Source organism: Helianthus annuus, chromosome 11, assembly GCF_002127325.2.
Source record: "Helianthus annuus cultivar XRQ/B chromosome 11, HanXRQr2.0-SUNRISE, whole genome shotgun sequence".
NCBI classification, from domain to species: domain Eukaryota; kingdom Viridiplantae; phylum Streptophyta; class Magnoliopsida; order Asterales; family Asteraceae; genus Helianthus; species Helianthus annuus.
Window position 1 is genome coordinate 6097609 of NC_035443.2, and position 15136 is coordinate 6112744.

At 38.0% G+C, this 15136-nt stretch overlaps 1 protein-coding gene across 1 annotated transcript; it reads right to left on the minus strand.

Moving 5' to 3' along the window:
- Window positions 1-7563: 7563 nt before the first annotated feature.
- Window positions 7564-8703, minus strand: LOC110887648. The gene is made up of 2 exons (XM_022135226.1): window positions 8577-8703; window positions 7564-8441 (listed from the first exon to the last, which is right to left on the minus strand). Exons 1-2 carry the CDS (start codon window positions 8701-8703, stop codon window positions 7564-7566), a joined length of 1005 nt encoding a protein of 334 aa, XP_021990918.1.
- Between the last annotated feature and the right edge of the window lie 6433 nt (window positions 8704-15136).

A 15136-nucleotide genomic window follows, 5' to 3' on the forward strand; every position in this document is an offset into this window, starting at 1 on the left:
TCTGTGTCATTCTGAAAACAGTTGTGAGCATCTAATAAAAGTAAAACCCAAGTTGCAACCCGTGGACGTAGGTCACCTTGACCGAACCACGTAAATTCTCGTGTTCTTTATTTTCTGCTAGTGTGTGTGTGTGTTTGTTCCGCTTCCGCTCGAGCCTACTCTGATCCGATACCCCTAACAGTCAATTGTAAGAGATTTTAATTCCACCAGAAAAACCAGAAGCTAGAAAACACCGAAGAAAAAGAACAAATAAAAACGTAGAAATACAAAATACGGGGTGTGATCTTGTTCTTTGTATTTTTTCATTTTAATCACCAGGGCAAATTACATAAGGATATAGCAGGTAGACGAGCAACAAACTGCGCCGCCATCCCCTTTTGAATAGAAAACCCTAATCTACTAAAAACAAAGCATCGCCCTGAGGGGTCGAAAAGTTGTTGTGGACCACACGCTGAACTCTAGCCAAGAACCGAACCGCCTCCGGCGCCAAGGAGCCGAACGGGTCAAACGTCAGGGGGACAAAGACATGTTGATTATCCTCACAAGCTTTCGCGTGCTTTTCCATCTTCTTTGACTCTGCTTTCAGTACCGCTTGCTCTGCCACAAACCCATTTTCCTGTAACAACCCAAAAATATTAAATTATATATATATAAATATGATAAAACGTGGACCATCTCACCCTTAATGATTCGCAGGGCCGTATCTAGAGGCTATTCAATCTAGACAACGACATAAGGCCCCCTAAAAATAGAATATGTGTATTACTGTATTAAACACAAATAAATAATACAAAGACTATTTTATTGCAAGGCCCAACTAAATAACCAATTTTTATATAAAAGAGCCTAATTTCAACTCTTAGCAATATGCAATTCGTAATTAATTAATCACTCTTTTCCCTAAATTTCTAATTGATACTTTGAATTTTTATATTGTGCTTGCGATTGAGACTTAGAAGGAAGAAAGCAGAACCGTTGTTTTCTTTATAACCGTTCAAGGGGCCTCACCTTTGTAGTTTGCTTAGGGTCTCCAAAAACGTTGGAACGGCCTGATGATTCGGTCCTTGGTCTATATTGATCAACTTATTTGATTCTGGTTTCGGTGTTGGTTCATGGAGGTCTAGATTTGGCCTTGGCCTGATACTCACATAACCCTTTGTATGCATATGAGAGAGATAGAGAGAGAGATTATACGATTACATAATAACCATTTATCTTAGTTCAAGCAATATCTATGTAATGTAACTTTATTTTGTATAGTTTATTATGACCACTTGAAATTTAACTTTTATCAAACAAGTCCAAGAAACCAATAAAGCTGAAACATCACATAAAAATTTAGTTTATAATACTTGTAAGTTGTAACATAGTTTAAAAACAGCATGCTGACGTGTCTCAATCAAAATATTTAAAGCCTCAACATGTATAATTTTATAATTAATGAGAAGAAAAATCATTTAGGCAAAATCTTTTCAATTACATCATACATTGTATATATATCATATAATATACCTGGTTATATTATCACACATGGTTGTTTTTTCATTACTTATATAAACTGTCTTTGTTCAAAAAAACTTGTATAAACTGTCACATAAATCAATGCACTTAATAATTAGGAAGACTTTGAATATTATATATGCCACATGAACTTTTTTTTTTCTTTTTTTTTTTCAATTTCACCATTTTATTGAATACAAAAATTGTATTCAAAATAAGATGTTTTTAGTGTCGTAAACCATACCAAGTAAGAGTATCGTACTGATTACTTAGCGAACTAACCTGATACTAACCAAACAATGTCGATACCGTTGTCGACATTATTGAAACGGTATCATCAGGAACCGTTTTGGTAACAACCATGATATTCTTTTATTTGTCATCTAATTTATTTTTCAATTTTATTTGAACCCCTAGTATTATTATTATTTTTTAATCTCCTTCTCGATACCTATACTAACTCTTTATTTTTTACTTACTGATCCAAGACCCAAGTGAAAAAAAAAAAAAAAAAAACAACAATAACAACTTGGCCCATATCAAAATCGAAAATCACAGCCCACTAGAGTTAGTGTAACACTTCATGGCTAGAGGTGCACACCCGGGTCCGGGTATATATTCAGATACGGGTATGATCAGGTTTTGACTTTTTGGGTATTAACCATACCCAGGTCGGGTTCGGGTCCGGGTATTGGCCAGAAAATCTATACCTTGTGTACCCGGGTTCGGGTTTTCAATACCCGGGTATTAGAATACCCTATTTTCGGGTTTGGGTAGGGTTCGGGTATTGGTTGGGTAGGGTTGGGGTATAGATCGGGTTTTTCGATTATTTTTTTGGCATAAAGCATAGAAATATAATGGAAACCTATTTTATACATATTGTATGCCTTGATATATGCCTAAGAAAAGCCTCACACAAGCTCTAAACATTCAAAAAAAAGCTTTTGTACACAACGGGTCCAGGTATTACGAAAACTCGGGTACGGGTTTTATGGAAACACGGGTATAAACCGGGTATGAAAAAACCCGGGTCGGGTTAGGGTATTGAACTGAATATGCATAACCAGTCCCTACCCTACGGGTAGGGTCGGGTCCGGGTTCAGGTTTTTTTCCCAGGTTCGGGTTTTTTTATGCACACCTATTCATGGCCTTATATGTTGTCTAAATTTTCATGAACACAATTCTTTACAAAAAACAATTAGCAGCTCACGTTCGACTGATCTTTAATAATAATAATAATAATAATAATAATAATAATAATAATAATAATAATAATAATAATAATAATAATAATAATAATAATAATAATATAATAATAATAATAATAATAATAATAATAATAATAATAATAATAATAATAATAATAATAATAATAAATAATAATAATAATAATAATAATAATAATAATATAATAATAATAATAATAATAATAATAATAATAATAATAATAATAATAATAATAATAATAATAATAATAATAATAATAATAATAATAATAATAATAATAATAATAATAATAATAATAATAATAATAATAATAATAATAATAATATAATAATAATAATAATAATAATAATAATAATAATAATAATAATAATAATAATAATAATAATAATAATAATAATAATAATAATAATAATAATAATAATAATAATAATAATAATAATAATAATAATAATAATAATAATAATAATAATAATAATAATAATAATAATAATAATAATAATAATAATAATAATAATAATAATAATAATAATAATAATATCATAATAATAATAATATAATAATAATAATAATAATAATAATAATAATAAAATAATAATAATAAAATAATAAAATAATAATAATAATCTGCTCAAGAATCTCAAATCGTTTGCCAACTAAACAATCAAATAACCATGCAAAGAACAGCAAACCGGTCCAAAATTTGAGCACAAATCAATTATATTATAAGTTATCCAACCTATGAATCTATTCACTATTTTTTATTTATGATTTCATAGTTAGTCCTTGAAGTATGCCTTGAATCTAAAAAAAAAAATATACAAAAATAGACAAAAATTTCGAATGAATGCCCCGAAAACCACTTTAAATAATGAATATGTGTATTATTCAGATTTTGATACGAAAGAACTCATCTTATCATTATATAAAAATCTCTAAAATTTCGAAAATTTTGAACTTAGTATGAATAGTCAAGGATGGAATAATTGAAGGAATTTTTAAATATTGTGAAAAATGAGTGGCAAAAAACGACAGAAATTGGCTAGTTATCATTGTAAAATATTCCTTATTCAAATATACAAACTTACTTTAAACTAGGGATGAGCGTGGTACCGGTACCGAAAATACCAATACCGAAATTCGTTGAAACTGGGTACCGAAATATTCGGTACGGTAGGGTACCGGTACGGGACCGGTACAGTACCAATATTTGAAGGTGAAATTCAATATTTTACCGGTACCGTACCGATACCGAAACCGAAAATACCAAAAAGTGGGTACTACTACCGAAAAAACCAGTACAAGAAATTCGGTACAGGTACCCTATACCAAATATTCATCCCTACTTTAAATCCTAATATACCTCTCAACATCCGTCCCTTTTTTAATCTACTAACTTCTTCCTTTTATATTAGACTATTAGGGTGTAAGGGGCACTCCTCTAAGTGGGGAGTGACCTCTCTTACCCACAACCAATCAGCACGCGCCACGTCAACTCCTCACTTAACTTCCTTCACACCCTCAATTTGATGGCGGCACTCCTCTCTTGGGGGACTTGTTTTTTTATTTTTTTAATTAAGAAAATATTATTATAAAAAGTAAAACATAATTTACATAAAATAAAAAATTACATTTCATTTAATAAAATAAAAATTACATCGCAATACTACATAAAAATTTTAGAAATTGCACGGCCACCCGTACTTGTTAGCGATCCCGCGCTTTCGGGCGAGGATGAACGGCAACATTTCCGGCGGAGCATCGTCGTGCGGCTTGAGGAATGTTTTCGTATCTCGATCGTGCGCGTAGTTTCTCATCGTCTCGCGTTGTTCCGTTATGAGATCGCGAGCCTCCGACTCTCTTTTCTTCCTCAATTCAATCGCCTCCATAGAGATAACGTGCTTCGCTTCTTTCATGGCGGTGTACTCTTTGAATTGTGCCGCCAAATCAGCCGAGCCCTCGGACGATGTCGCTTGACACTTGTCTCGCCGTTGTGTTATTTGTGGCGAGGGGTCTTCGTTCATATCGGGTATGGAAGGGTCCGTGTCAACAGACTTTCTTTTTTGTGCCGAACCTTCCCCTTCCTCACCCAACAATGGGACTTGGGCCCATTTGTCGTGTTTTCGAACGACCTCCCATGCCTCGACATGTTGAAAAACGCTCGGATATTTATTTTGAAAATCCTTTAAAGCGATTTTCATCACGTCGAGATCGTCACACCTGCTATCTCGTGTGCGATCCTACATATTATAAAATAACAAGTGTTAAAAACATATGAACTTAGTAAACAAATTTAAAAAAATATACAACGTTAAAAAATATAATTTTTACCGCTTGTTGGTATAGGCCGTTGAAATGGTTTATTTTTGTCATCATCGGTAGCCATTTAGACCGTACTTGATGCACGGTCCGGTTGCTTCCACCAATGGTGGCGTTATAATGATCTAAAATCCTACGCCAAAAACCCTCGCAGGTTTGTTGATTGCCCTTCTTTTTGTCGGTAGAGCAATGTACCCACGCCTTCGCCAACGCCTCTTCTTGGTATTTTGACCAAGATTGGCGCTCCATTTTTTGCCTTTTTACCCCGAGCGTCATCTTCTTCGTTGCTGGCGTCTTCATTCACGTTATCTTGATCGTCGCCGGTGTCATCTTCATAGTCGCCCAAATTTTGAGTTTCGGGCACTACTTCCTCGTCCTCGTCCTCGTAAATAGGTAGAGGACGTTCAACATTTTCTCGTGGAGATGGAACTTGTGGGGAACGAAAACCAAACGGGTCGAAGGCGGGGGCTTGAGGATCCATTGATAACAAATTTTGGAAATAGCCGAAAGGGGGTTGTGGTTGGGTGTTGTAAAAGGAGGGGTGTGAAGGTTGTGGGTAAAAATACGGGGGTTGTGTAGTATATCCGAAAGGTGGTTGTGGTTGTGCACTTGCACCGCTCGAACCACCACGAGACGATTGCGAGCCGCGTCCCTTAGTGTTAGAGCCGACGGACTTTTTCTTGGCTTCGCGGGGTTGGTTCTCCATTGCTCGGTTTGGCTTTGTGTTGTATTTGAAAGAAATTAGAGGAATAAGATTGAAAATTTGTGTGGTAAAAAATTAGATTTAATGGGGTATTTATATGTTAAAATTGGATTTTTTTTTTTTGTTTTTTTAAGGAATAACCGTTGACAAATGTTCAAAAATCAAAAAGTTTGAAAAGTTGTGCGGTGAATCAATGCCACAGACCTGTCCCCGCTTAGCCTCCCCGAGGGGTCGGCACGGTGTTCCCGAGCGGGGAACTCACTCACCGCACGCCACCCCGAGGGCGCCCCGTTCACCCTTACAAAACTAATCAAACCCTAAAATTTCTATTACAATAACCAGCCTCCAACCGTCTATTTGTTTTCTTACTTTCCAGTCTCAAACAACAACCAACAATCACAAGAACGCTACATTGTTTTAAAAAGGGGATATTAGATTTAAATAACCTCAATTTTCACCAATTGGTCGATATTACTCCCAACTTTTGATTTGTACCACACTACTCCCAACTTTCAATTTATTTTCCTCTGGCATTTCCAAACTAAGTGAACCCTAATCCAGTAAGTTTTTTGCTGATGTGCCACTTTTTTTTGCTGACATGGCAGTTGACGTGACAATTTGGATGACGTAGCGGCTGATGTGGCAGCTGTCGTGCACTTTTTATGACGTGACGGCTGATGTGACAGCTCACATGACATTTTTTGATGATGTGACAAGTGATGTGGCTACTGACATGGCAGTTTCGATGACGTGTCATCTGACATCAGCTAACTACTAGGCTAGGGTTCAGTTAGTTTAGGAATGCAAGAGGAAAATAAGTTGGGAGTGGTGTGGTATAAATCGAAAGTTGAGAGTGATATCGGCCAATTGGTAAAAGTTTGGGTTATTTAAATCCAATATCTAAAAAAACCGCTTTATTCACACAACACCATTCGGTCTCCAAATTTCGTTCGCGCGACAGTACCATGTCAACCACTAGGGATGAACATGGTACCGGACCAACACCAAAAAACGGGGAAAATGAATACCTTGACCAAATATAACCGGTACGCTACCGGTATTTACCTGGAAATCAACCAAAATACTGGTACCGTACCGGTACGAAAAAACTGGTACTGGTACCGAATATAACCGGTACGATACAATAGTACTGGTACCAGTTCGATACTGGGACCTGGTGCCAAATGATCATCCTTACCAACCACCGAGCCTCCATCGCAAACTAGAAAATTCAAGGGGTTCGGTCTAAGACCATGGGGTATGGGGAGGATAGTCTCCAAAGGGACTATCCGCCACATAGGCGCCACATAAGCATAGGAGGAGGACCATCCCCTTGGGGACTATCAAAGGGTGTGGTGGATGCTCCTCCCCCATTTTTTATTATTCTTTTTTTTTTGTCATGTTAATTAAAACAAAGCAAATAAAAATAAAAAAGTTACATTTAAATAAAAACCAAAAGTTACATTTAAATAAAAATCCTAAAGCTACATTAAAAAAAATAACCTAAAGTAACATTAAAAAAAAACTAAAATTACATTTAAAAAAAACCTAAAGTTATAATAAAAAAAGCCTAAAGTTACAAATAAATAAAAAAACTACGCGTTGTTTTCTCCGAGACTCCAAATGTGATCGATCAAGTCTGATTGAAGATTGGCATGTGTGAAATCGTTATGTAACGAGAACCTGTTTAAATCTTGTTGTTCTCCGCTAACCGGAACAGTATTATGCTCCACCGCATTCTCGTCATACTCACAAATTGCATGTCCTTCGTCTTCGAGGATCATGTTATGCAGCAGAATACAAGCATACATACAGTATCACAACGTTTTGGGTGTAAAAGCGCGTGCTAGGTTTTCAATAATATGCCATCTTTGTTGGAGAACCCCAAAAAACCGTTTAATATCTTTTCTAGCCGCTTCTTGAAACTTGGCAAATTTCTTTCTTTTTTCATCTGAAGGATGCCTAACCGTTTTAACAATTGTAGAGTATTGTGGGTATATTCCATCGGCAAGATAATACCCGCGTCTGTACTCCACTCCCAAAACCGTAAACCTCGTATCAGGACCAATCCCTTTTATAACATCGTAAAAAACCTCAGAATTTTGTAGAACGTTGATGTCGTTATTCGAACCAGGAATCCCAAAGAAAGCATGCCAAATCCATAGGTCTTGAGACACAACAGCTTTTAGAATTATTGTTGGATGTCCCTGATCGCCTCGCGTATACATTCCTCGCCAAGCGGTAGGACAATTCCGCCATGCCCAATGCATGCAATCATTGTTCCCGAGCATGCCTGGAAAATCGTGCCTTGCTTTGTGGTGTTGATACAAATTTTGGACGTCATTGTAATGCGGTTTTCGCAAATATTTTTGGCTGTAGAGCCTCACCACAAATTTGCAAAACTTGTATAAACATTCTCTAGCAGTTCTTTCGGACATCTTTAAGTATTCGTCCCAAGCATCGGCTGCCGTCTCATAAGCTAGTTGACGAATCGCCGCAGTGCATTTCTGTAAGGTGGTGAAGCCCATTTTGCCTCTAGCATCGGGTCGCAAGGTAAAAAACGGGTGATAAGCGGCTAAATCGTCGGCAATACGTAAGAAGAGTCGACGACTCATTCTGAAACGGCGTCTAAAAATAGCCTCCGAGTACAACGGCTCGTCGGCAAAGTAATCGGCGAATAATCTTTGGTTAGCACCTACAAGATAACAAAATATATATACAACTTATAATTAAAAAAATAAGACTAAAAACATAAAAATAAAAAAGTAAGAATAAAAATATGAGAATAAAGATATAACAATAAAAATATAACAATAAAAATATCACTAACTTTCTCGGTCTCGCTCGATGTGTGGGTTCCTGTTTCGTGGTTGTGACGATACCTCCTCCTCTTCTTCTTCCAAAATTAGTTGTGTCGTCTCTACCACCTTGTTTATAAAATATTTTACGGCTTCCATGGTGTCCGTCGAACCCGATGAAGAGGAAGATGACGTGGTGTATTTTTTAGAGAAGATTATGTGAGAATGTGGGTGAATTTTTGTATAGAAAAGTGGGAGTTGTTTAGAGAAAGTGGGTGAATTTTGGTATAAAAGTGGATAAATATGTTGGTATTTATAAAGGTTTTAAATTAAATGATTTTTTTTAAATAGCCGTTATGTCAATGGCATTATTGAATGGACCCCACAACTTTTGGCTCGTCTCCAGCGTCTTGGAGGAGCCGTGAGGGACGCGACGGGCCCAGGAGGGGCGGTGTGCGACGGCCGGGGATGGTGGTGACGGTCTAGGGACGGAGCCCATACCCTTTGGTCTAAAGCATTCCAACTTGTTCCAGGCATGGCAGCCCCAACCCGGTTAGTTCAGTACTTTCAGTCAGGATTTAGAAGGTTTATTGGCTTGAAAACGAACTAGCATGCTTTGGCTCTGGTTGCAAAGGAGACAATCTTCTGAATTATCTCAGTAGGTATGGGTAGGATGAGGACATTGGTTATATGCATGTCCGTAATATTATGTATGGTAATTACTTGGGTATTTGTATGAGGGCTTGTTTCACGCATGGAGAAGATAAAGATGGTATAATTTTGATAATATGATGGGTGATATGCATGGGAGTAATGAAGACTATGTGCATGGGTGAATTGATATTTGGTTAGACACCACGTGGTTTGTTTATTTGCATGAAACTTTGTAAATTAGAAATAAATTGTATTAAGATGTGCGTTTTGTGATGGGTTGTTAAATCGAACAAAACTAGACATAAAAACATTGCATCAAGGTTCCATCTAAATAAACATGGCCTCCTCGCTTGACGCGACGAGGAAAGCATGTCTCGTCGCGAGGCGCGATGACGTCACTTTTCAAGCATAAATAGAACAAAAGTTGTGCTTTCAAACTGCACAAATCGATTTCGAAAATTCGATCTCTCTGGCCTTTGAATCTCTGTTCCCAAACCTCTGTATCAACTCCCGCGTACAAAACCCTAATCGTTGAAACGATATCGGAAAACCTTAGCAACGAAAAGATGAAGTTCTGCCTGAATAAGGTAAGACTTTAAACGTTGCGATTTTGATCTCGTGATTATCGTTAAAGTTTGATTTGGTTTCTTACACTAATATGTGTTACATTGTGTGTTTATCTAGAAACCAGGACTTAAACCTAGGAGGCTTGAGGCACTCAAGCTTAAGTAAGTGCTACGAGGCACTCAAGCTTAAGGAAGTGGCTATATCACCTGAATAAAATGTTTTTTGTAATTGAGATAAATTTTTTTATGTAAATATGGGTTATACCCCACAGTTTATGAAATGCAAACTACAGTGTTTGAAAACTCTGAAATTTTTCTGACACCTGGTCCTGATGAAATTTCCGCTGCGATAATTTTAGTAAACCCCGGTACCATCTTGTGCTGTTCACGGCTCCCGTCCAGGGTAGGGTCAGGGGTTATGACAATTTGTCAATATTCTTTTGGGATGTACTGATAACGGACCGAACCAATACCGACTGAACAACATGAGTACCGGTATCTGTATTGGTATTTTGTTTAATGAATTTGGTCGATGTAAAACATATGTCAATATCCTCCTTTTGGGCATATCACGCCTTTTTTTAGGTTTTCACCATGACATTGGAATGTATTATGCATTAGTATGCCGTTCAAATCGCTCGTCGCTCGTCGCTCGCTCGTCGCTCGTTCGGAAATTGCTCGGAAAATGCTCGTTCGATTTGACGCTCGGTTGTAAATGATCCGCTCTGCTCGGTTCGGTTTGTAAACGAGCCAAGCATGAGCAAAGGTCCGCTTGGTTCGACTCGAATTATTATTTTTATTAGTATATATATACATCTACATATACACATACATCTATAAACATGTATATACATATATATACACAAATATAAATTATACATATATATATACACTTACACCTATATATATACACACTTATACATACATATATACTTAAATATAAATTAAATTTATAGTTTTATATGTACCAGTCTATTAGATTTTGGTCAATTATATACAAATTTACAACTCTATACGTACTAGCCCAATTAACCACACCAATGAAAAATTAAAATCTAAACTAAAAGTTAAACCCTAAACCAATAAACGATAGTCTGTTCATCGCCTCAATGTTTCATGCCTGTACCCTAAGTCGATTGTCTCCTGCTCTCAACGTAATTGTTCGTGCAATATGAACATCGCCTCGTCAGCCACAACATTGTTATTCATAAGAAAAATAATATGCCATGAAATGTGTGTGTTTTTAAAGACATAAAAACTTGAAACCCAACATTGTCACATCTCTCTCAGCAAATTTAAATTGGGTGACACGTTTGTCCAAATCGCTCGAACTTCGCTCGACGCTCGCTCGAAATTTTTACTGCTCGAAAAATGTTCGCTTGTTTTGATGCTCGGTTTTAAATGAGCCGCTCCGCTCGGTTCGGTTTGTAAACGAGCCAAGCACGAGCAAAGGTCCGCTCGGTTCGGCTCGACTCGGCTCGTGAACAGCCCTAGTTACAAATATAACATAGATTGAGTTTGTACAGGGCCGGCAATCATGTGGTTCCGCTCTCTCTAAGAGCATTCACATCCTAACCATCAAATTATGTGAGGAGGGGTTTTTATATTATAAATGGTATAAAAAGTGGTTGTGAGTAGAGGAGAGAGAAAATGTTACTGTTCATCTGTATATTTAGGGGGACACTGTTCACCCGTTATAATTTTTTAATATATTTTGAAAGTGGTTGTGAGTGGAGGTGAGAGAAAAAGGTAATGATAATATTATTTAATTGAAATGAGAGAGAAAAAGTATTTGTTTTTAGTGGAAATATATTGATATAGGAGTTGTTTTTTAGTGGAATATATGTATAATTTGATGGATTGGATGTGAATGCTCTAAGGCAGCGAAATATAAAGAACATTTTATATACATATTTTAATATTGTTTTATACATTTGTTTAAAAAGTTATATTTTAGGGCACGTTTTTCTACTCGTCACGTGCCCTGGAATTTTGGGGACGACGCTGAGTTTGTAGCAGGTTATGTAACATGATTATTAGGCTACACGGTATGGAGGTCGTCCCCCTACCGTCCCGGTCCGTCGCCAGGTGCTACACCGGCCCGCCCCCCTCCGTCCCCGTCCTTTCCGTCTGAAAATGGAAGTTGGCGACGCGCATGTGAAGACAAAATAAGTGGGCCCCAAGTTTGAAGATGACCGTTTAAAAAAAAAATTCAAATTCATAATTAATAATTATAATAACAGCTATATTTCAAAAAATCCCCCAATTCACTTCCATTTTTATAAATACTCACCTCTTTTAACCATTTTTTTCACAACTTTTCACCCACTACCACCCCATCTCTCTCACATTTTATAACCACTCTTCCCTTTTTATAAAAACTCATCATTTTTTATACCATTTTTTACCCGCTACCACCCCATCTCTCGCTAAAAAATTATCAAGGCTTCACCCATTTCTTCAATTTCTTCTATGTCTTCATCGTCTTTGTCTGCATGGTATTCATCATCTTCGGAAGAGGATGGTATTATGCACAACATGATTATGAACGCGGCTCAGGTCTTCATGGCGGGTGATGAAGCGTCGTCCCAAAGGCTAACTAGACGAGCAAAATATAACCGAGACCAAGAAGGTATTTTACTTTTTTTTTTCCTTATGTTTTATATAGATTTTAAAATGTATTTTATAATTAATTTCATTTATGTTTCGTTTTAAATTTATAGCCGGCCACGTTAAACTAGTAGCCGATTATTTTGCCGACGAACCCGTGTACCCAGCTGATATTTTTCGACGTCGTTTCCGCATGAGTCGTTCACTGTTTTTACGTATTGCAGGCGACATGGCCCAGTCTGATCCATTTTTTACATTGCGAAACGACGCTAGGGGGCAAAGGGGTTTCAGTAATTTACAAAAATGTACATCGGCCATTCGCCAACTTGCATACGGTTACGCACCCGATGCATTAGACGAGTATATAAGGATGTCTGAAAGAACCGCACGTCTATGTTTGCACAAGTTTTGCGAATGGGTTGTGAAATTGTATAGCAAGCGATACCTGCGGAAACCGAACGCAAACGACGTTCAAAAATTATATCAAGCACACGAACCCGACGACATGGAAGACGAAGACTAATAGCTTATTTTAATATATTAGGATTTGTTTAAGTTTAATTTTTTTTAAGTTTATGTTTTTTTTAGTTTATGTTTTTTTTTTAAGTTTATGTTTTTTTTAAGTTTATTTTTTTTTAAGTTTATGTAATACTTTTAAGTATTAATGAAAATATTTTGTTAGTTTATTTGTTAAATGTTAAAAAAAAGTAGAAGATTAAAAAAAAACATAAAAAAGGTGGGGAGGACTATGACGTGACGCCTATGTGACGAATCATCCTCCCTTGAAAGACTATTACCATACCTTGTAGCCTTAACTCAAAACCCATCTAAAATTTGATTTTAGTTATCCATTTAAAAGATTGTATGGATGTTTTAAAATGTAATATTTCCTCATCTCAATGCAACTATAAATAAGGTATGGGTCTGGGTTTGGATATGGATATGGGCATGGGTATGAACATACATGGCATGGGCATAACTGTTTTCTTATGAGAATTTATTCAACTATTTTGATAAGGATATTGACGAGGTATGACCCGCATCGGTTAACCCGACCCGGTTACAACCTATTATTTTAAATATGAATATAAATGATTATTCTAGAACTTTCCATATCCGCATGGAAGTTACACAACCAAATCTCCAACTTTTCGGGAAGATCATGCATATCCCTAACTTATCGGAATATATCCTAGGTTAGAGGAAACCCTAATGGAAAACCTATAAATAAAGGTAAACGTATAAGGTATGATTATCTTGCTCTCACATAACTTTCTCCTCTCAATTTCCTTTTACTCCCACAAACCGAGACTTATTCTCACGCCGGAGGGTGGTTACAGGAATAACCCCATTCCTGTAACGAGTCCTAACGGTGTTTCTGTTTTGCAGCCAAGCGTTCGGGTCACTAATCATCGAAGTCCTAGCCCATAATCACCGCATAGGTCAGTGTTTCTTCATTGGCGCCATCCGTGGGACCTATTCAGTGACAGAATCTCATGGCAAGTGATCAGAACGTAGCAGATCAAACGATGACAAACAATAACCTGACGTTGTGGACGAGCCTCGCTGCTACCACGCAGTCCCCCCCAGCCGTTACAAGGTCGCTGGACCCAGAGTTCGAGGCAGAAGGACCGCCGCCAGGTTTTGACAGCATTACCACAGTTTCTTCCCAGACTGTGGTGACGAATCCGTTTCTTTACATGCCATCACAACTGCAATCGAGGGAGTTAGGGGGAACTAGCGGTAATATGTTTACCCCAGCGACAACTACCAATGCACAGGCTTCACGCCTCTCCTCCGTCCCTGTTATCACATCGGCAAGCCACCATCATACCACAAACTAGCATGCCTCAATACTATCAACCTCTTACTTCCAACTCGATGCCACCGCTATACTCAGCGGCGCTTACAGCGGCATTGTCAACACCGCCTCATCAGCCGGTCGTCATGACGGCCGGAATTATGAACGCCCCCGTCACACCAGGAAACCAAGTATACTTCCCTGGGTATTGTTATGCACCCCCTTATGGATATTTACCCTCGTATGGGGGTTCGGCATATCCGCTCCAGGGAACCGCGCAGGGTAGCACTCAATCGCCATACGCGGCTTACATGCCGCCTTGGTGGAATGTCCCAACACCACAACCGGTTTACACCCAGACTCCGCCTACTGCTGAACCTGTTTACGACAGGGGAAACACGGTCAGGCCTCGGGTGTCTCCAATAGGAAATTCCAACCCTTCAGTGGGTACTGCCCCGGGTATGGACGCCCCACCAGCACAGCCTATAAATGTGGAAGAAGACGAACTCACCAGGCCGTACAAGCCGATAGACGCGACGTTCCGGTCTAAATTCACTCGAAGAATCGCCGAGGCTCCTATCAAGGAGAAACCCAAGATGCCCCAAACGGTTGGCAAGTATGATGGCCTCGCCAACCCGGATGACCACCTCAACTTATTCAAGAGCGCCGGCGAGGTAGCCTGTTGGTCCATGCCCTTATGGTGCAAAATGTTCGTACAAACGCTAGTGGGCGCGGCCCGAGTCTAGTGGGATAGCCTGCCTACAGGTGAGATAGACAGCTTTGAAGATTTAGAATCGAAATTTATCTTACAGTTTAGCCAGCAACGCAGACACACGAAAGATAGAAACGAGCTCCTCCACATCCCTCGGCGAGATAATGAGACGGTAGAAAACTTTATCATCAGGTTTAACAAGGAAAGCCTGGCGATCCAGGGCGTGACAAATGATCTGGCGTGTGGAGC

Bases quoted from the DNA above. Each gene is read 5' to 3' on its own strand.
- LOC110887648 (XM_022135226.1), bottom strand. From the start codon at position 8,703: ATGGAAGCCGTAAAATATTTTATAAACAAGGTGGTAGAGACGACACAA. The intron at 8,442-8,576 runs GTTAGTGATATT...GTTATCTTGTAG, and splicing joins CATCGAGCGAGACCGAGAAA to GTGCTAACCAAAGATTATTC.